General features: G+C 46.0%; 1 protein-coding gene across 3 annotated transcripts in view; it reads left to right on the top strand.

Moving 5' to 3' along the window:
• ABCG4 (ATP binding cassette subfamily G member 4) overlaps positions 1-12,133 on the top strand; it is a 43,715-nt gene extending 31,582 nt beyond the window's left edge. The window contains exons 11-15 of one of the 3 annotated variants that reach the window (XM_082201005.1): positions 5,683-5,761; positions 7,148-7,248; positions 8,487-8,645; positions 9,915-10,033; positions 11,448-12,133. In XM_082201005.1, coding sequence (XP_082057131.1) covers positions 5,683-5,761; positions 7,148-7,248; positions 8,487-8,645; positions 9,915-10,033; positions 11,448-11,673 — 684 coding nt within the window. In that variant the 3' untranslated portion in view covers positions 11,674-12,133. Of the gene's footprint in view, positions 1-5,592; positions 5,762-7,147; positions 7,249-8,486; positions 8,646-9,914; positions 10,034-11,447 lie in introns of all 3 variants that reach the window. The other 2 variants (XM_082201004.1, XM_082201006.1) reach the window with 2 other exon arrangements.
• Positions 12,134-23,098: the final 10,965 nt, after the last annotated feature.

Raw genomic sequence — 23,098 nt, 5'->3', positions numbered from 1 at the left:
TATATTGTGAGATTATATCCTTATCCAACTTGTGCTAACAAGTTCCCAAAATATCAGCAGAGTAAGACAGTCCCCTTTTTAAGTTCGCAACGGTAACGTGTGCTCAGGTTCGCTAGAACCTCTATAACAATCACTCTGGTACTTTCCCTTTGTTCCCTCTTAAAATACAAGACATGACACAGTCTTTCATAAAAGTATAAAAAGAGTTTACTCACGTTCTGTTCACAGTAGGATCCCGGAAGGCAGACAGGCTTAATAAGGTAATATACATTTAGAATCTATCTTAGAATCATAGAATCATAGAATCATAGAGTTGGAAGAGACCACAAGGGCCATCGAGTCCAACCCCCTGCCAAGCAGGAAACACCATCAGAGCACTCCTGACATATGGTTGTCAAGCCTCTGCTTAAAGACCTCCAAAGTAGGAGACTCCACCACACTCCTTGGCAGCAAATTCCACTGTCGAACAGCTCTTACTGTCAGGAAGTTCTTCCTAATGTTTAGGTGGAATCTTCTTTCTTGTAGTTTGGATCCATTGCTCCGTGTCCGCTTCTCTGGAGCAGCAGAAAACAACCTTTCTCCCTCCTCTATGTGACATCCTTTTATATATTTGAACATGGCTATCATATCACCCCTTAACCTCCTCTTCTCCAGGCTAAACATGCCCAGCTCCCTTAGCCGTTCCTCATAAGGCATCGTTTCCAGGCCTTTGACCATTTTGGTTGCCCTCCTCTGGACACGTTCCAGTTTGTCAGTGTCCTTCTTGAACTGTGGTGCCCAGAACTGGACACAGTACTCCAGGTGAGGTCTGACCAGAGCAGAATACAGTGGCACTATTACTTCCCTTGATCTAGATGCTATACTCCTATTGATGCATCCCAGAATTGCATTGGCTTTTTTAGCTGCCTCGTCACACTGTTGGCTCATGTCAAGTTTGTGGTCAACCAAGACTCCTAGATCCTTTTCACATGTACTGCTCTCAAGCCAGGTGTCCCCCATCTTGTATTTGTGCCTCTCATTTTTTTTGCCCAAGTGCAATACTTTACATTTCTCCCTGTTAAAATTCATCTTGTTTGTTTTGGCCCAGTTCTCTAATCTGTCAAGGTCGTTTTGAAGTGTGATCCTGTCCTCTGGGGTGTTAGCCACCCCTCCCAGTTTGGTGTCATCTGCAAATTTGATCAGGATGCCCTTGAGTCCATCATCCAAGTCGTTGATAAAGATGTTGAATAAGACCGGGCCCAAGACAGAACCCTGTGGCACCCCACTAGTCACTCTTCTCCAGGATGAAGAGGAACCATTGATGAGCACCCTTTGGGTTCGGTCAGTCAGCCAGTTACAAATCCACTGAGTGGTAGCATAGTCAAGACCACATTTTACCAGCTTCTTTACAAGAATATCATGGGGCACCTTGTCAAATGCCTTGCTGAAATCAAGGTAGGCTACATCCACTGCGTTCCCTTCATCTACCAGGCTTGTAATTCTGTCAAAAAACGAGATCAGGTTAGTCTTAGTCTGACTTATTTTTCAGAAATCCATGCTGACTATTGGTGATCACAGCATTCCTTTCTAGGTGCTCACAGACTGTTTGCTTAATGATCTGCTCCAGAATCTTCCCTGGTATTGATGTCAGACTGACTGGGCGGTAATTATTTGGGTCCTCTCTTTTCCCCTTTTTGAAAATAGGGACAACATTTGCCCTCCTCCAGTCTGCCGGGACTTCACCTGTTCTCCAGGAATTCTCAAAGATGACTGCCAGTGGTTCTGAGATCACATCTGCCAGTTCTTTTAATACTCTTGGATGCAGTTCATCTGGCCCTGGAGACTTGAATACATCTAAACTAGCCAAATATTCTTGTACTATCTCCTTAGTTATTCTGGGCTGTGTTTCCTTTGCTGAATCATTTGCTCCAAATTCTTGAGGTCGGGCATTGTTTTCTTTATCGGAGAAGACTGAGGCAAAGAAGGCATTGAGGAGTTCAGCCCTTTCTGTGTCCCCTGTTTGCATTTCACCATCTTCTCCTCTGAGTGACCCCACTGTTTCTTTGTTCTTCCTTTTGCTACGAACATACCCATAAAAGCCTTTTTTGTTGCTTTTAACCTCTCTAGCAAGCCTGAGTTCATTCTGTGCTTTAGCTTTTCTGACTTTGTGTCTACACGTGCTGGCTATTTGTTTGAATTCCTCTTTGGTGGTTTCCCCCCTTTTCCATTTTTTGTACACATCCTTTTTTAATCTTAATTCAGTTAAAAGTTCTTTAGATAGCCACCCTGGCTTCTTTAGGCACCTTCCATGTTTCCGTCTCATTGGTATTGCCTGACGTTGTGCTTTTACTATCTCCCTCTTAACAAACTCCCAGCCATCATGAACTCCCTTTCCTTTTAGTATTGCTGTCCATGGGATCTCACCCAGCACTTCCCTAAGTTTTATGAAGTCGGCTTTCTTAAAGTCAAGAAATTGAGTCCTAGTATGCTTGGCTGCTCCTTTCCGCTGTATAGTAAACTTCAGAAGAGCATGATCACTCACGCCTAATGATCCTTCCACATCTACCCCACTAACCAGGTCATCGACATTGGTTAGGACCAGATCTAAAATGGCTGTTCCTCTTGTTGCTTCTCCCACTTTCTGGACAATGAAGTTGTCTGCAAGGCCAGTGAGGAATCTGTTTGACCTTATGCTCTTGGCTGAGTTTGACGTCCAACAAATATCCGGGTAATTGAAGTCCCCCATTACTACTATCTCCCTTCCTTTTGCATGCTTGGCCATCTGTTCCAGGAAGGCATCATCTATGTCCTCCGTTTGGCTTGGGGATCTATAGTAAACTCCCACAATGAGGTCTCTGTTATTCTTCTCTCCCTTAATTTTGACCCAAATGCTCTCACTTTGGCTTTGAGGTTCTAAATCTTGGATCTCTTCACAGGTATACACATCCCTGACATATAACGCCACTCCTCCTCCTTTCTTGTCTGGTCTGTTTCTCTGAAATAGATTGTATCCCCCCATTATTACATTCCAATCGTGGGACTTATCCCACCAGGTTTCAGTGATGCCTATTATGTCATATTTAGTTTGCTGTACCAAGAGCTCAAGCTCATCTTGTTTATTTCCCATGCTTTGCGCATTAGTGTACAGACATTGAAGTCCATTAATCATTCCCCCGTGTCTCTTATTTAAGGATTTTTTCCTCCCACCACTAGGTCCGCGTGCTGTTTGCTCCATTTGGTCTATGACATCTGGATGATCATCTTCATTAATTGATAAACTCCTACCTTCAGGAGCACTGTCTCCCTCCCCCACATTAGTCAGTTTAAAGCCCTCCTGATGAGGTTTCTGAGATTTTTGGCAAAAACATTTCTCCCAACCGTTGTGAGGTGCAGCCCATCACTTGCCAGAAGTCCATCTTCAAGAAACTGCAGTCCGTGATCTAAGAATCCAAACCGTTCCTGTTTACACCATTTGCGAAGCCAGCTGTTCACTTCCACTATTTTCCCCTCTCTCCCTGGGCCACGTCGTTCAACTGGGAGGACAGACGAGATGACAATTTGTGCATTTAGTTGCTTCAATTTCCTGCCGAGAGCCTCGTAGTCTCTTTTGATCTTCTGGAGGCTATTGCTTGCAGTGTCATTGGTTCCCACATGAACCAAGAGGAAGGGGTAATTGTCAGTGGGTTTTATAGGAAGATAGTCCCTTTCTCCTCTCTTGGCTGGGAGCCAAGAGGGCATCTTTAGCAGATGTTGCTTCTTTGAAGGAAGATGACAGAGAGACAAGAGGCAAGAGAGAGATGGCTGCCCTGCCCTGTGCTTTTATCATTACCTGCACAGGTGAGGCCACACCCACCTCTGGTCACATGCGGAGGAAGTCTGTCCCAGGAAGTTTACCTGCTGGCTGGACAGACATCCCTCCCCATGTCTTAACATGTACACTCTAGGAATGCTGTAATTGACTGCTCCTGTGTTTTACATCCCACAAAACTACAGTGCTTGAAATTATTTTTTAAAAGATTTATTTATTCAAAAGAAAAACAATACAATATTAAAACACAGGGGAAAGGGGGGCAATGACTGGTGCAAGGCGCATTGCAACCTCCTCAAAGAATAAAAAGTTCCTGAGTTCATGTTACATATATTAATGTTGCCAAATGTTCATAACTGCAGTGGTTGCGTATTTTTGTGAGTATTTGCTGGATGCGTATGTAATTCAGTTCTGCCAGGTGGCATAAAAAGATTGCGGTTTTTCTTTTCCTTGCATAAACTGGGTTCTACATGGAATTATTGCCAAAGCACAAATCGTTCTATATCATGCTGTAAGTTCAGGTTATCTTTCCCCCCCCCCCACCATGGTTTGTCTCAATTAGCAAATGTGAAGTTAAGTCCTTAAACTTTATATCCTTATTATGTCCCGTTAAAACATAGGAAGTAAAAATAATTCCCATAATTCTTTGAGGGAAAGAATGTGCTTTGAATGCCCTTTAAAAGGATGGCGTGTACCCAGCCTTAATGCAGAATCAAGGAACTAAGTTTAAAGCTGATCTGAGGACCAGATCAAAGACGAAATACAGAGTTCAAAGAGGCAACAGTTGAGTTGCACTCTTTTCCCCACCTCTACTCATGATGTACATACCAAGCTCTCCTTACCCCTTACTTGACTGATACAGGATATTTTGCTACAAAAATGGGGTATTTCAGTTCTGTCCTACGGAATCTGGGCAACAGGCAAGGCAATCTGAAGCTGGTTCAGCAGGAATGATGTGCGACAGACAGTGGTCAGGAGCCTTAGACTGAAGAGGAGAGGACAACCCAGGTAGTATTTATAGGCAGGTGAGAGGTTGTCATGTGACTACCTCTGGCCAATCAGGAGCAGAAGGAAGTGTCCTGCTACTGCCCTCCAGTTTTCTGCTTCCTTCTTTCCCCCCATCAATGTGTGCTGATAGGGGGCAACAACAGCTGGGAAACGAAGGGGCCTCACTCCAAGTCCAGCAGTGAAGCCAAGTCATGGTTTGATCATGAGCATCTTGGCCTCAAGTCCTGCCAGTGCTATGGACTTCTTGTGTGGCCACCTTGCTATCAGTCAACCTCAGTGATCCATCTGTGAAATGGGAAAAGGAGTGACAAGCATTGCTGAAGTATACCTGAAGAAGCATCTCCACCCCCATCATTCTGCCTGCACACTGAGGTCCAGCGCCGAGGGCCTTCTGATGGTTCCCTCACTGCGAGAAGCCAAGTTACAGGGAACCAGGCAGAGGGCCTTCTTGGTAGTGGTGCCCACCCTGTGGAACACCCTCCCATCAGATGTTAAGGAGATAAACAACTACCTGACATTTAGAAGACATCTGAAGGCAGTCCTGTTTAGGGAAGTTTTTAATGATTGATGTTTTAATGTATTTTTAATCTCTGTTGGAAGCTGCCCAGAGTGGTGGGGGAAACCCAGCCAGATGGGCGGGGCACAAATAAATGATGATGATGATGATGATGATGATTATTATTATTATTATTATTATGGCTTTAAGATGGTGAAGCACCTTGCAGGTGTTTATATAGGCTTTGCACGAAGGGTGAGGTCAGTCGTGCTAAACTTGCCGCATCTCCCTTTGCACACAGGTGCTAACCCACCTACGGTTCATGTCTCACATCTGCATCGGTGTGCTGATTGGACTGCTCTACCTGCACATTGGCAATGACGCCGCCAAGGTCTTCAACAACACCGGCTTCCTCTTCTTCTCCATGCTCTTCCTCATGTTCGCTGCCCTGATGCCCACGGTCCTCACTTGTAAGCGCTCTGTCCCCAGATGGAAGAGAAGGGATACCCAACATGATGGCATTGCGGTGGTCAGATTTAGACGGGTGTGGGGAGGGCTGGAGCTCCCAAGTCCTCCTTGGCAGCTCGTCCTCTGCTGTGGCTTCCAAACTCCTGGCTTAAGAAGCAGAGAAACTAGAGAGCCAGACTGTTGGTCTGTCTAATTCACACTGTCTGGCACCACATGCTCTCCCACTGAGCAACATCCCTTCCCCAAGGAATATGTCAGCAGCTGTTGTAGAACTACTGTATTTTTCGCTCTATAAGACGCACCAGACCACAAGACGCACCTAGTTTTTGGAGGAGGAAAACAAGAAAAAAAATATTCTGAATCTCAGAAGCCAGAACAGCTGCACAGTGGAAGTAGCAATCCCTCTTGCTGTTCTGGCTTCTCGGATAGCTGCGCAGCCTGCATTCGCTCCATAAGACGCACACACATTTCCTCTTACTTTTTAGGAGGGAAAAAGTGAGTCTTATAGAGCAAAGAATACGGTAACTCCCTCTTGCTCAGAGTTGGGGAACCTCCAGCCCATGGGTCTGATACAACCTGACAGGGTTCCCACTTTGGTCTGTGAGGCAGTTTCCCCCAAACCACACTGATGTGCCCCAAACCTCACATCATATATAATGTCAGATGTGGAGCAGGTAGAGGCACAGCTGCAAAGGAACCATCAGAAGCCTTAAAGCACACTCTTGATTCTTCCTCAGCAAGTGGGGTTTCTAAGTTTGGCATCAGCTCCAAGCTCTACCAAGAGTGGCTCCACTTGGAAGCTCCTGAGTGGAGCCCATCCCTGCCAGAGTTGGGTTCACAAGCGCCCCCACCCACCCACCCACAGGCTCCGCTTTTGGAAGAGATCTTCCCCTGCAGTCCACTTCAGCCCATGCCAGGCTGCAAAGGAAGAAAGGAAAGAAGTAGGTCTTTCAATGTGCTCCCAATTCCTTGCTTTGAAGTGAAGCCACCTCTTGTCGTGGTGATTGACAGCCCAGCCAGATCCTCTTCCCCAGCCCTGCTGTGGCCCAGAAACAGGCTCCCTTCTTGGGCTGGCGGTTTGGAGGGGCAGCTGCTTACGCCATGGGCACATCCCCAGGCTGCAGAATTTGCATGCTGTACTGGTGCCTCTGTATTTTTAGGCCCAAGCAAACCAGGAGCAATTGCCACAGTGGCATGGAGAGTCAGACCCTTAGATCTAGCCTGAGTTTGGGTGCCTGGGTCAAGACCACCAGGTACTCAGGGAGATAGCTATTTTCCAAGCCTAGCAGCTGAGCTGCCCAGGCACTGGAACCGGGGCCTTCTGTAGGGAAGTACACTGAACCCACAATTGTGACACTGTGCTCCGCTCTGTCTCCTTGTCCCTCCAGTCCCGCTAGAGATGTCTGTGTTTCTGAGAGAGCATCTGAACTACTGGTACAGTCTGAAGGCTTATTTTCTAGCTAAAACGATGGCGGATATTCCTTTTCAGGTAAGCATCTTCTGTACTCAGGTCATTCTCCGTTGCCCGTGTTCCCGACCAGGGATGCCACATTTCCTGCCCCCAACAGAAGCTCTGTGCTTTTAACCCATGAATGGGGAACTTGTAGGTTGCTGGACTCCATCTCCCACCACCCAGAGTCTAATTGCTGCGTGGCAGACAGAAGTTCAACAGCTTCAGCTCCCTCCCACAGGGGATTCTAGACTGTGCCTCTTTCTGCTCCCAGTGACTTTTGCCTCCCCCAGCTAGCTGCCATTTACACCAGGGGTGGCTAACCCGAGGCGAAACAAGCTGCCCACCCCGCTACCTCTGAAACCTTGCTTACAAACATCACCTAATATGCACTCTTAATGGATTCTCTTGAAAATATAAAACCAAATAAACATAGGTTTATTTATTTGGGATGCGAGTGGCGCTGTGGGTTAAACCACGGAGCCTAGGACTTGCTGATCAGAAGGTCGGCGGTTCGAATCCCCATGACAGGGTGAGCTCCTGTTGCTCGGTCCCAGCTCCTGCCAACCTAGCAGTTCGAAAGCACGTCAAAGCGCAAGTTGATAAATAGGTACCACTCCGGCGGGAAGGTAAACGGCGTTTCCGTGCGCTGCTCTGGTTCGCCAGAAGCGGCTTAGTCATGATGGCCACAATGACCCGGAAGCTGTACGCAGGCTCCCTCAGACAATAAAGCAAGATGAGCGCCGCAACCCCAGAGTCGGCCACGACTGGACCTAATGGTCAGGGGTCCCTTTACCTTTAATATGCACTCTTAATGGATTCTCTTGAAAATATAAAACCAAATAAACATAAGTCTTATATGGTTTTATATTTTCAAGACAATCCATTAAGAGTGCATATTTTGTGACTTTCAGAGATTCATTAGTTTTCTGTTTATGTGATTTCATATATTTCATATTATATAAAGAGTGTATATTGACATTGTATCATTGTATTTGGTCATTGTGTTGCCTTGGATATCACTGACTATTGTTTGCAACACAGGGGTTAAATTGTTTGGTTACAAACGTCAGTGGCTTCCAGTGAGATCTCGCAAGAGTCCTGCAAAATCTCACCAGAAGGGGCAGATGGGGCACCTGTGGAAGCACTGCTCCACAAGATTCTGCCAACCAAGGCAGCTGCCTCAGTCTGCCTCATGGGTGGGCCGGCCCTGGGTGGTGGAGAGAAACCCCAAACTTACAAAGTAGCTCTAACCTGCTTCCTGCTGCCCCCTGCAGGTAATATGCCCCATTACTTACTGCAGTATTGTGTATTGGATGACGGGCCAGCCTCCCGAAGCCACCCGATTTCTGCTCTTCTCTGCTCTGGCCACTTCCACCGCCCTGGTGGCCCAGTCCTTGGGGCTCATGATTGGAGCAGCATCCACCTCCTTACAAGTAAGACCAGGGAGGAAAGGGGCTGGTGGTGCTTTGGGTTTTCAGCACAGGGATGAAGTCCTGTAAGAGGACAAAGGCTACGCCCACTGGATCCAAGCAAGATCTGTCCAGGCAGCATCCTGTTCCCAACAATGGCCATCCAAGGAAGTTGAATGTTGGAAGGTTCAGACCCAGCAAAGAAGTTCTTCATGTCAGGAGTTCAGCCTACACTCGAGTAGGACCCTAGCAGAGACACATGCCTGACTGGCATGTTCTCTCCCTACTGGTTGATCGTTTGGGAGCTTCACAAGCTTTCTTCAGCCCAAACATCACAGCGATCGATGCCAACCGACACTGGCACACTTAGGGATCCGCAGAGTTTGCACATCATGTGTGTGACAGACCTCAGCAACTCAGCGTTTTGGCTAATCTACTTTTTTTACATATAAACACACACGGAGCATTGCAACATGGCTCCCTCTCTCTCTAGCATCAGACACCAAAGAGTTGCCATATTTCAAAAAGTAAAACCCAGGACTCCAAAATTGTTGAGTGTTTTTTTTAAGGAAAATGCAAAAGTTGTTGAGCTTTTTTCCTTTCGGAAATCCCTCCTGAACATGAAATCCCAGGAAAATCCAGCCATATGGCAGCCCTACCCAAATGGGGAAAAGAGGGGGGGGGAGGAAGTAGTGGTTATGGGGCTGGAACTATTATACACAGCATGGAGAGTTTCCATGAAGAACTGCCCTCTGCTGTTGAATAGATAACAGTGCATGGAATATCTGGCTGGGGGTGGGAATTAAGATTAAAAGATGGAGCGTGTGAGTGCCAATTGTAGGGATAGGGGAGAAATTCAATTCCATTCTCATTTAAAGGTGAACCTCTTTAATTCACACTTTCTGAAACCATAAGAGAATCGAAACGCAGCCATTCTGCAATGCAGTTCTCTCTATAATCATAGAATTGTAGAGTTGGAAGGGAACCCCAGGGTCATCTAGTCCCATCGCCTGCAAATGCAGAAATCACAGCCAAGCGTTGTGGGCATAAATGTGTATACTAAGGTAAAGTGTGCATGAAACCCCCGATAGGAGTGAAAACAACAAACAGCAATGCATTCTATACTGGGGAGAAATTGCTTGGCAAAAATGTGTAAATAATAGTCAAAGCCACGTGCAAAACTATGGAGACAGTTGCACCAAAACGCTGTTGAATTTGGTGGCATAAAGGCCTTGTCTGGAAGTCCTCTTTAACTTGTGTTCCTCTTTCTCTCTTTCCTCCTTTGTCTTCCAGGTGGCCACCTTTGTGGGTCCCGTCACAGCCATCCCCGTCCTCCTCTTTTCTGGCTTCTTTGTGAGTTTCAAGACCATCCCTACCTACCTGCAGTGGAGTTCGTATGTCTCTTATGTCAGGTGGGGCTCCTAGCGCACATAAGCGCACCTCGCTGCATTCCAAGGCTCTGCAATGCAATCTGGCCAGGGATGTGCGCCATGCACAGTAGCTTTTGCATCGGTTGCTTCAAGATGGGATTGTTGCAATGTGCTCAATCCAGGGCTCAATCTCTTGCACATGACCTGGAAAATCCAGCTAGTGCAGAATGCTGCACCAGGGTTGTTGACAGGAGGGAAAAGTCTGCTCAGATACTTCTACCAGTTGCCCATTCGCTACCGGGCCACGTTCAAGGTGTTACTCTTGGTATATAAAGCTCCTGAAAGCTTGGGACCAGGATCTGCAGAACTGGCGATGTTATAGGTGCTGCATAATACTCGTTCCACATTTGTAAGAAATCATTCTTTCAGTGTGGCAGCCTCAAACCTGCTTATTGACAGCAGGCAGGTGCCTTCACTGTACTGTTATTGTCTCCTGCTAAAAACATTTTTGTTTGGGCAAGCCTATTCAGACATGTAGAGTGTTGGCATGCGTTTTAATTTGCTTTTTAGCTGATCTTGGGGCTTTAATTAATTTTTGCGGGTTTTCAGTTGTTGCTTTTAAGTGTTAGAGAATGATAATTTCGGTGTTCTTTTTGTAAACCACCTCGAGGGTTGTTGTTTTTTGTTACAACCAGACATAAACTTTATCAAAGAAACATGCTGTTCTTGGCTATGAAGCTATGAAGGAAATACAAAAACCTTGGTTTTATCTCAGCCTGGTGTGGCAGTGAAAAGGACTGGGGAGGAGCAAAGGAGGGCACATTTGAGTATTTAACAGGAAATCATGGTTTGCCTTACTATGTCATAGCATATGAACCAGGTCAAAATATCAAACACATTTCAAAATAGTATATTTTAATCCAGATTAACAAACTAACAAAACAACAGCAACAAACCATTAGAAATTCCTGAAACATATGAAATACCTTCTAGGTTTCTTGAGCAACGTTAACGCACCAGGTCACGCAAGACTCATGGGGTCCTAGCAATGCTAGTCCTACTCAGAGTAGATCCCCTGAAGTTAGTGCTAATTTAGGCTTATTCGTTTTAATGGGTCTATTCTGAGTAGGATTTGGTTGGCTACAACCAGCAGTTCTTGAAAAAAGGGGTGTAAAAATATGTTCTCAACATTCTCAACTTTTGCAAGTCATGGGAGTATCTTCAGGTTGCATTCAGCTTAGTCCTGCTCAGAGTAGACCCATTTAAATTAATGAAGCTAAGTTAGCAGTGCCCATAAACTTCAGTCGGACTGCTCTGAGTAGGACAAGCAGTGAATACCACCCTGTGAACACCCCAGGTTTTTTAGCTTCTATTTGGAAGTAGCCTAAAAGTGCAGGGATCTCTGAATATGCCTTGGTGTTATATTTACAACACTGTTTTGTATCTTGGCATACAGGTACGGCTTTGAAGGTGTGATCCTCACCATCTACTCCTTGGAGCGGGAAGAATTGGAATGTAAGGTGCCCGATTGTCCTTTCAAGGACCCGATAAAGATACTCCAGGAATTGGACGTGGAGGAAGCTAAGCTCTACCTTGACTTCATCGTCCTGGGGATTTTTTTCGTCATCCTCAGGCTCATGGCTTACCTCACCCTGAAGTACAAGGTGAAGTCCGAAAGATAAAAAGGGGACTTGGGCAAAATCCCCGATGCCCTTTGGCGGATGCTATTGACTGCCCCACGAACCTACTTTCCAAAGGACACGGGGAAAATCTGTGCGTCGTGGACTCAGAGAGGGTTGATGTTGTTGGGTAGCTGGTGGCTGACGTCACCTCAGTCGAGAAGAGTTGATGAGACATCTCGGAACTGTTTTAATATTTCCAGGCATTCTCTTCATTGGCAAAATGGTCTTTCCTTCCCCCCTCTCCCTTTTCTTTGGGTAAAATTCTGGAATGTGTCAAAACTCTCTTCCCAGAGCAATATCAGCTGGAGGGGAAACCTGCCCTCATTAGCATGCCCAAACCTTTCCCTAGCAAAGCACTTGGAAGAAACCTGGTTTCTGCTCCACCGGGAGGGGAAATGGAAGGTGGATGGGAAAATGCTGGAATCAATTTGGGCAGGACCCAGGGGAGTTGGGAAAAGGAGACGAGGGGTGGGAAGCAGGGGTGGGGTGGGGTGGGCGAGGGGCAAAACGAGGGTTTTGCTACAGGCAACCACATCCTCTGCAAAGCACAGTTTTGTAGTGCCGCCGTTTTTGTGCCGTTTTTTGACTTGCTCGCTTGCGGACATAACTGTAGCATGTGTATCAATATTAAGAAACTGGAAGACTTCTACTAGGGGGGTATGTGTGTGTGTCGCACAAGGCTTTAAATGTTTGCCATAACTGTAGCAATGGGGATTATTATTATTTTGTATTTTCCTCCTCCCCCATCCCAATATCTCCGTTTCTTCTTTCTTTACAAGAAAACCAAATTACAATCCGTGAGCAATTTTTGCAAGAGTCGCAGGCAGGCCTAGAACAGGAGATCAGAGCAACCGGCTCCAAGAGGATTCTGCACGATTAGAGGGCCTTGTTCATAGGGTGAGGCAAGGCTTAAACTTCATAGTAGCGTGTCAGAACACCCACAGCCTCTCTTGGGCTGGTGAGTGTAGTCAGGGCTGTGTTTATGCTGTGATTCCGTGTGAGCACGGAATGTTGTGCTAGCTACAGAATCCAACCCCTTGATGTACCTCAGTTATAAAGCGGGAGGGAAAGGGCTGTCAGTGCCCTGCATAGCTCTTCCACCGTCTCTGCGATTGTCAAGAGAGGAATAAACAATACAGAATAATGAAAACTGCAGAATAAGAATTCTGCAACACGAGATCCAATATGCAAATGGAGCAGTTTTGCATTCAGGTATGCAGGTTGCATAATCCCAGCTTTTACTTGGCGCAGAATTTTACTTAGTGTCCCATTGGACCTGATTGGGTCTTACTTCTAAGTAGGCATGCATAGGATTGGGTCCCATAAAACTTTGGTGCCCTTGTAGGCTGGAGACAGACTCAAGTGAGAATTAGTACTGGTGCCATAGAACCATCAATGCTCATGGCATGGGCACTCCTTTCTTGTTTCCTTATTGTCTTTGGTCAAGCAGGTTTCAGAGGGTTTTTTTCTGAAGCACAACATAAACTCGGATGGCCTGTTTGACCAGAGAAAACTGGGGTAAATAAAGGCCTACACACCATGAGAAACGATAGCTCTATTATGCCACTTTCAGCTCACTGATAAAGCCATAATCTTTATGCTGCTATAGAGGGGAAAGTGCTGGTCTAGGACTTTTGCATATCCCCAGTCCTCCTTGGATTGCCACCTATAGCCCGATGAAACCAAGGTGCAGCCGAGGTTCTTCGCCATTCCTTTGCTGGAATACAATCTTAAATATTGAGACAATCAATAGTGTACCACCTAATTGTTATTTCCTCTCTTTTCCATTCCTTCTCTGTCCCTGCTGCCTGTTTACCTTTCTAGCAATCTTACATTTGCAGAAGTTGTTTGTCTGTAGCAGGCACTACCAAAAAAATTGGCAGACTCAAGGATGCTTTTGCCTTTCTCTGAGCCTTTGGTGGCGATGGGCCACTGGGATGACAAAGAACCATTTTGGGCTCCGATTCTTCCTTCACTAGCTCTTGCACTTGGGAAGAGGGTAGTCCCTTGTCAAGAGGATACCCCAACCTGTAGCTCTTCCACCTTGTCTGTGTTCCTCGTGGGAGAGGAAGGGGCAGGGGTGCAGAGCTCATTGCCATCTGTAGTAGCAATAACATCCATTACTATGCTTTTTTTATGGGTAGCTTGGTTCATCTTTCCCATGAAGTGTATCCCCTGTGACAAAGGCCACCAAAGTCTTTGGCTTTGAGTATAGTTTCCAGGGGCTGCTGCCCTCACTCACTCAACTCGCCAAACCCTGCTAACTTGCTTAATCAGTGTGTGAAGCTCCTCTCTCCCCTCTGTTAAACAGGAGGTCACCTTCTAACAGTGCTCGCCTGCCTGCCATTCATCACGCTGGAGTTGGTGCGGCCACCTATTAGCAGCCATGCAAACTGCAGCATGACGACAGCCTTACATTTTTATTTATATAGGAAGATAAGGTAGTGATATGTGAGCCAAAGAGTGAGGATGTCTATGTCAAGGCATCTTAATGCTGTGTTTTATTAAGATCAGGGTGGTTAGTTGTGATGCCTTTTAAGAGAGCCCAGTTCTTGGGAAGGGGAGAAAGAGATGGCTCAATTTTGTTTTCTCCCCATTTCTCTTTTTTCCAAGTTCAGTCCACCACATTTCTGCAGCAGTTTGTGAGTTTCTTTGTTTTCAAAAGTGTTCATGAAAATTTATCAGCATTTTAGTACACATTTCTCCTAATGCACACATTTTGCAAGACAATTTCTGAACTGTAATGCATTTGTTATTTTCACAAATACTGTACATGCATATCAATGCACACTTCCCTCCAATGTATGCTGGGTGGGTTATCATTATTATTATTATTATTATTATTATTATTATTATTATTATTATTATTTTGCATACATTATTTGGTTAGAGAACTACTTTGCAAAATTCAGAGAAGTGTAAATTTCAAAGGGCAGCTGTGTTTCGATTCACAAATTGTTTCCAGAAGTATGAATTAGGTAGGTTTCCCTTAAAATGCGGACCAAGTCGGATTTCTTCTCTGTCCCTAGTCATGAAAGAGCAGGTAGAAATCACAGTGGTTTTCATCCTGATCTTGTGCAGCCCTCTCTCTTTGCACTTCCAGCTGCTAGAAATGAATAAATTCTATCTGTAAAGCAGATTTTGGAGGGGATTCTTTCTTTTTAAACAAAAAACAACAAAAAGCAGGCAGCTAGGGTGGATGCTTTGCAATCTGCTGCAGCACTTTAATGCAATCATGTGGTGTCCTAAGCACTGCCTTTCAGGAACTAAGCTGCCCACTGCATCAGCAGAGATACAGCTTTCCATTTTTAACAGAGACTTACAGCCCTCCCTCTCACCCAAACGCTGAGATGGTGAGCATCATTTCCTCATCTCATTTATTATTTTAATAGCATGCCACTATTATTCCTATTTTACAGATCTTGAAACTGAGGGCTGTATCCAGCGTTCTCTGTCTACTGGTGCAAAGGCTCTTTGCACTATCCAACCAGGGAGTTTTAATGTTGCACAACGGAGGAATCCAGCGCAACAGTTGTCCTAGCAGACTGCCCTTGCAGTTGCCCTGGCACAATCTGTTGTGCGAGAAAGTTGCTAGCGTCCTGCTTAAGCCTTCTGCTGCGCAACAGTGTTCTGCCGGCACTTAGCCAGCGAAGCAAGGAGATCGCTAGGTGACTTTAACTTTGCGCTATGTGCAATGTTGCGCTCTCCATGAGCAAATCCAGAAAAATTACCCCTTCCAGTTTCAAAACTGCACTCCCAGCCAGGGCTAGAGACCTGGTCTAATCCAGCAAGACAAACCTTATGAATGCATGGATAGGGGTAAAGCCTCCCCTTTAACTTCCTCCTTCATTAAGTGTATGTCCTTTCATAAATATTGCTGCTGGGACAGGAGCCAAAGACAGTACACAGACAATGAGTGGAAATGTATTGTACCCAGAGCCAGCCCTGCCATTAGGCAAAGTAGGATAATCGCCTCCAGCAGCAAATGTTGGAGGGTGGCAGTGACAGAACCCTGTTGTGCCTCTTCAGCCACCCCCTTGTCCATCCCCCTGTTGGAGATCAGAGCTGTGTATGTGCCACTTGACCAACCATGACCCCTGTAAGCTAGCCTGCTGCCCTCAGGTGCAACGGAGGATACAATCCCATTGCCAGTGTTATAGTGAGATTTAACTGCCAGTCTATTCAGTTTATGTTTGTGGAACAGGAGGGACACCATTTTGTCCTTGGCCTTTGGCCAGCTCTGGATGTATCCAAAAATTGTGGTTCAAAGGTGCTATGGGATAGCAGCAGGGATGCGGGTGGCGATGTGGTCTAAACCACCGAGCCTCTTGGGCTTGCCGATCAGAAGGTTAGCAGTTCGAATCCCCATGATGGGGTGAGCTCCTGTTGCTCTGTTCTAGCTGTTGACAATCTAGCAATTCGAAAGCACACCAGTGCAAGTAGATAAATAGGTACTGCTGCGGCGGGAAGGTGAAGGGCTCTGGTTTCCATCATGGTGATCCGTTGCGCCAGAAGTGGTTTAGCCATGCTGGCCACAGGACCCAGAAAGCTGTCTGTGGACAAACGCAAGCTCCCTTGGCTTGAAGGTGAGATGAGCGCCACAACCCCATAGTCGCCTTTGACTGGACTTAACCGTCTAGGGGTCCTTTACCTTTACCTTTATGTGGTAGCAGTACTCTGTTAAGGGTGTCTTGTGCCCATGTTCTGAGAGAATTGTTTGGGGGATCTATGGTTTATTGGAGACCTGCCCTCAGGCTACCTGCAGTAGGGCTGGTCCTACCATTAGGCAGAGCAAGACAGCCATTTTGGGTGACAGGTGCTGTGTACACCATGAGACCTGGTATGTGCCCCCTAAGCCAGCCTGTGGCTTTTGGTTTCAGTGAAGGCCACTGTCTCATTGCCAGTGTGGAAGAAAAACCCAGCTGTCCTTCTGGTCAGCTTTCATACATGGAATTGTGAAGAGTAGGGGTGGGTGTGTCATCTTGTCCTTTGCCTCAAGCGGCAAAATATATTGAGCTTCTGAAGGCCTGTGGCTACCAGAAGAAGTTCTGAAATGGGGACAGCCTTTACAAGAAGCTTCCCTTGCACTGCGACCCTCCCCTACCCAAACAGCAGGCAAATAAATGTAAAAGGTAGCCCCTGCATGGTGATGCTGTTTAAAGCGCGCACACTTTCAGAAGAAAGCAGATTTGCAATCGAACCCGTTGGTGCTAAGAGACTGAGGATGGAAGATGAGATGCAAGAGGGAAAGGAGGCCAAGTGGCCCACACATTCCTCCCTCCTCTGAAGTCAGGCAATAATTTTTTAAAAGGGGTTTTGTTCTCCATCCTGCATAGACTTGGAACAATTCTGCTGCAAGCCTTGGAAGGTGTGTGTGTGTCTTCCTAGACATTTTGATCGCTGTGAGCTTCACGGTATCCTTTTCTTAACCATGGAAATCTGGGGCGGAGGAAGGCGTCGTTCCCTTCCTTGCTTTCCCTTCTTGTCTGTCCTCTCAGTGTGGTGGTGTTTTTTGCGGGTGGAATCCTGTATGGGACTTTGTACATACAGCTTTGATAGTACTAAAGCAAAACAACTTAACAGGGCTGTTTTTCTTGAAAAAGAGGTGCCAGAAGTCACCATAAATATCTCCCTTCTTCTCTTAGAATGGCAATGACTCCCATTTGAGAGGTGCCAGGACTGAATTCTGGCAAGTTCCGGCTGGAAAAAAAAAGCCCTGCAACTTAAGGATCCACTGGACCTTGATTGCAAGAGATTTCTGCTATTTAAAAATAAATAAATAACGGAACTCAAGGAGCTCACACCAAAACTGGAAACACCCACCATTGATGATACAAAGATTCAAAGACAGCACAATACCTTAGGCATGTTGACTCAGAATTGAGTCCTGCTGCGTTCAATGGGTCTTATTCCTGAGTAAGGGAACATCTAGACTGTTGCTATTTTCCAGTGGGGTTTCAGTCACATGCTGGCAAAGACTGGGAGGTCTTACGCAACAAACCGGCTTCCCCCTTTCTGCGATAAAGAAAAGTTTCGGGGCAAAGCAGTGGGAAGTGTGGGTTACATTGGCTTTGACGCAACGGCCCTCTTAGTATTGCTCAGCCACTTCCAAAAAGTGCCGGGGTTTTTTGCTGGTTTCCATTTTGAGCCTAATTCAAGGAAGGTTGCTGAGTTCAGTCAAAGGACTCTTAAGCATCCCTCCCCTGCCACTGTGTCTGTCTTGAGGAAACTACCACACTGGGAGGAAAAGCCAGTCTCTCTCAGCACCGAGAGCTCTCCGCGTTCACACAAGGTGGGGAGCCAGCTCAAAGGCCACTAAAGCAAACAGATAGGGAACTCCAGATCTCCAAAGCTGAGTCTTAAATGTAGGGCCAGGGAGGCCTGCAAGAGTTGCTGACATGACTTGTTTGTTTCAAGTGTACATGTGGAGACCTCCAGTTGGCTTTCACACATTAATAAAACCTATATTTATACGGTAATGTTCTCTCTCGTTTCTGGAGGATCTGTGAAAACTGCATGACAGTAGAAGGAGGTCTGCTTCTGTGTTCCTAGAATGATGCACGGTTTTGGCATCCCAATTTCTGCGCATTTCATGGGGAACATAGAGAATCTTGTTATTTACTTGCCCTTCACCCTAATGTTCCACAAATAAAATGCAACATTAAAAACTTCCAATAGAGAAACAAGGTGGGTTCTAAAGATATGCATTTCAAGCAGCCTCTTACAGCAATCGAGGTACCATTTTGTGTCATGTGCAGAGGTAAGATACTATTGAGGTTCCAAGGGCTACTGTGCCTTTGAGTAAAAGCTTCCTTTTTTGTAGCTTTTGCCCACCCTTTTACTGCTTCCTGTTTAAGACCATCCTCTTAAATTTGTAACCTTCCAGATAGAAGTTCTAATGGCAGTCCATCATGACAAGAGACAAACAATGTAAAAAGCTGATCAATAAGAATCAGAAATAATAAAATAGCAGGTGGAAACACAATAAGGGAGAAAGCTTAAAGCATACTGTGGCTTTAAAGGACTAAAAGAAACTGGGGACTGGGGGGGGCAAATTTAGTGAATAATTGTCACTTAATTTCCTTTAATTAGTCTGATGCTGTCCCCATTATGGGACGGGCAGGCTTTAATTACTGCTTTCCTTACATTCTTATGATTTTTATTTTAAAGCAGAAGAGAACCATGCGTGTTTATGTGGTAGTGGAGATATGCATAAGAACCTTATTTATGAAAGGAGGGAGGAATGGTGTATTTCTGCCCTGTTCAGTCATTCATGCAGGCCCAGGAAACTGGAAAAGCTGGAAAACTCTTCTTAGTCACTTCTCAATAAGATTCCCTCCCCTCGGTCCAAGACCCAACACTGCTTAAGGGTGTTGGGCGACTGGCAGAGAGAAAGAATGTGGATGAGGAGAGCTGCTGCCAGTCAGTGTCAAGAATACTCAGCTTGATAGGCCAGTGGTCTGACTCAGTATATGGCAGCTTCCTACACTCCTGTGGGTAAAAATATATTCAGTGGTACCTTGGTTCCCAAACTTAATCCATTCCTGAAGTCCCTTCCAAAACCAAAGCATTCCAAAACCAAGGCAAGTTTTCTTATGGGAAAGTAATGCAAAATGGATCAATACGTTCCAGACTTTTAAAAACAACCCATAAAACAGCAGTTTAACATGAATATTACTATCTAACGAGACCATTGGTCCATAAAATGAAAGCAATAAACAATGTACTGCAGTCAATCAATCAGTAGCTGAACTGGGTTCCACACAGACACAAAAACAAAACAAAAAGAGCTGCAAAAACAAAAATGCAAAATAAATATCAAAAACAGACAGACCTCAGCATAACACTCAAAATGGAAGTGTGGCACTCAAATCGGAAGCATAACTCTCAAAACGGAGCACATTCAGCTTCTGAAAAAAGTTCGCAAACTGGAACACTTACTTCCGGGCTTGCAGTGTTTGGGTTCCAAGTTGTTTGAGTACCAGGGCGTTTGGGAACCAAGGTACCACTGTAAATATATTTGAAAACCTCAGATAGTTATGGCCCTTCAGTTAGAATGTTTATCTGAAAATATCTGGATGATAATTTGGGTGTTGTTGTTTTTTTTAAAAGTTTTTGTTGAACATTTTTTCACAAAAATGTAGTACAACAAAGTACACTACAAAATCACCATAGTGACACAAAGCCATGAGGAAAGTGAGGTGGGCAGTGAGAGACATAATACAGAGAGATTTTTATTATTCTGAAATTGCAGAACTGAGTCAAACCAAAAAGCACAGATAAGCTGCTGGATTACAATTAGTCACATCCCAGGAAAAACGTTGAACCTGGATGCAACGAGTCATCAAAGGGCACACCTTGGCGATATTTACATTATCAGGTCAACACACATACAAACACACCTTTTGATATTGGTCGTAGTAAGTGGGCTGTTTCCCCCCTGTTTCTAAACAATATTAAAATACACAAAAAAGGTACAAACAGTATACAAACACTCTATTTCGCAAAGACTGTACCTTAAATTTAAAAAAAATAATCCTGCAGTTTACATCACAGGAAAAAAAATGGTTATACCTGTTAATATCTAGAATGCATTGATTTTTCATGAAATAAAGTGAAGAGAGACTGGTTTATTTGTTTGCTTTATATCCCACCTTTCCTCTACATAGCTTAAGGTGGCAAATATGGTTTTCCTCCCTCCCCATTTTATCCACACAACAACTCTGTGAGGTAGGCTAAGAGACAGCAACTTGCCCAACATCACCCGGGGGGCTTCATGGCAGAGTGGGGATTAGCACTCTGGTCTCCCGGGTCGCGGGTGGCGCTGTGGGTTAAACCACAGAGCCAAGGACTTGCCAGTCAGAAGGTCGGCGGTTCGAATCCCCGTGATGTGTTGAGCTCCCGTTGCTCGGTCCCTGCTCCTGCCAACCTAGCAGTTCGAAAGCACATCAAAGGGCAAGTAGATAAATAGGTACCACTCCGGCGGGAAGGTAAACGGCGTTTCCGTGCGCTGCTCTGGTCCGCCAGAAGCAGCTTAGTCATGCTGGCCACATGACCCGGAAGCTGTACCTCGGCCAATAAAGCGAGATGAGCGCCGCAACCCCAGAGTCGGCCATGACTGGACCTAATGGTCAGGGGTCCCTTTACCTTTACTCCCAGGTCTTAGTCTAATACTCCGCCACTACACCAGACTTGGCTTTGAGAGTTCTCAATCTTGTTTAAACTTGTACAAAAAGTTGCATACATTCCAAGACACCTGCCTATCAAATATTGTATTAATGGAGGAAGTAAATTACGCACCAGTCAGGTGCAATTCTCGCATCCACATCTATCCAACAGTTCTAAAGGAATACGGTAATGAAACATTAGGCTGACTGAATACCGGTATATACGGTAATTCTCCCACAGACCATTCAATCTCCATGAATTTAGGTAAGGACATGAGAAGCGCCTGCCAGACCAGGCCAGCGGCCCGTCTCACCCAGAATCCTGTTCTTACAGTGGCCAACCAGATGCACATGGAAAACCCACAAGCAGGACCTGAGGGCACCTGCAGTTTCCGTCAACTGGTATTCAGAAACCTCCATGTGTAAGAAATGGGTCCAAGCTCAACTTACCGTATTTTTTGCTCTATAAGACTCACTTTTTCCCTCCTAAAAAGTACAGTGGTGCCCCGCAAGATGAATGCCTCGCAAGACAGAAAACTCGCTAGACGAAAGAGTTTTCCGTTTTGGAGGTGCTTCGCAAAACGAATTTCCTATGGGCTTTCTTCGCAAGACGACAATGTCTTGCGAGTTCCTGCTGGTTTTTTTCCCTCCCCCCCCCCTTTTTCAAAGCCACTAAGCCGCTTATCAGCTGACCGATCAGCAGATAAGCCGCTAAAAGCAGCTAAAAGCCGCTAATAGCGCTAATCCGCTAATCCTTCAATGGGCTTGCTTCGCAAGACGAAAAAAACCGCTAGACGAAGAGAATCACAGAACGGATTATTTTCGTCTTGCGAGGCACCACTGTAAGGGGAAATGTGTGTTCGTCTTATAGAGCAAATGCAGGCTGTGCAGCTATCATAGAAGCCAGAACAGCAAGAGGGATTGCTGCTTTCACTGCGCAGCGATCCCTCTTGCTGTTTTGGCTTCTGAGATTCAGAATATATTTTTTCTTGTTTTCCTCCTCCAAAAATTAGGTGCGTCTTGTGGTCGGTATTTAAGTAGCTACAGAGGTTAGTTCAGGTTGCATACTTCCATCGAATTGCATCCATTTTATATTAGGCAAAGAAAGGATGAACTCATTTGATGCCCTGCATTTCCTTGGGGGATGAGAGACGAGACGCTTTTCGCTGCCACGGATTCGGGAGGCAGCCTGAGCACCTGGAATGACTCCCTTCCTGCCAGCAGCCAACACCACCCTTAGCTGCTGATGAAGGCGGCTTGACTAAGAGGCCAAACCAGAAGGGCTGGAACACCATCATTTCTGGTTTCACAGGGAGTGGTGCTGCAGCTTAAACCAGTGTTGCAAATTCTGGCCAGGCACATGGGTAGGTGGTGAGGGATGCTGAGCTGAAACCGATGTGCTGAGCCACATCAAGGGGTAAACGCTGCCGATTAGGCTGGTGACATTTGCACATCGCAGTAGGCAAGGGTTCCTGATCGGGCAGCGCAGTGCCACATTCTCCTTGCACTTCCTTTTTGTGCGGTTGGTTAAAACATGCCAGGAAGCAACTATTCTGCTCAGCTTCCCGTGACACGAGGACCTGACATTCTGATTTGTTAGGAAGAGATGTAGCTCAGTGGATTGAATATCTGCCTTGCATGCAGAAGGGCCCAGACTTGATCTCCGACATCTCCAGATAGGGCTGGGAGAGATTTCCCTGGTTGCAGCCCTGGAGAGCTGCTGCCAGTCAGTGTGGACAATACTGAGCTAGATGGACCCAAGTCATTCTGGACTCACAGCTGTCCATGGAGGCGCAGGTCAGTTCTGTGTCCAGGGCAGCTGTTTATCAGCTCCATCTGGTACGCAGGCTTAGACCCTACCTGCCCACACACTGTCTCGCCGGAGTGGTGCATGCTCTAGTTATCTCACGCTTGGACTACTGCAACGCGCTCTATGTGGGGCTACCTTTGAAGGTGACCTGGAAACTACAACTAATCCAGAATGCGGCAGCTAGACTGGTGACTGGGAGTGGCCGCCAAGACCACATAACACTGGTCTTGAAAGACCTACACTGGCTCCCAGTACGTTTCCAAGCACAATTCAAAGTGTTGGTGCTAACCTTTAAAGCCCTAAACGGCCTCGGTCCATTACACCTGCAGGAGCATCTCCACCCCCATCGTTCAGCCCGGACACTGAGGTCCAGCGCCAAGGGCCTTCTGCCGGTTCCCTCGCTGCGAGAAGCCAAGTTACAGGGAACCAGGCAGAGGGCCTTCTCGGT

This window comes from Podarcis vaucheri (assembly GCF_965113315.1).
Source record: "Podarcis vaucheri genome assembly, chromosome: 15".
Taxonomy (NCBI): Eukaryota; Metazoa; Chordata; class Lepidosauria; order Squamata; family Lacertidae; genus Podarcis; species Podarcis vaucheri.
Note: the sequence above shows the minus strand (reverse complement) of the source record. Positions and strands in the feature narration are given on the sequence as shown.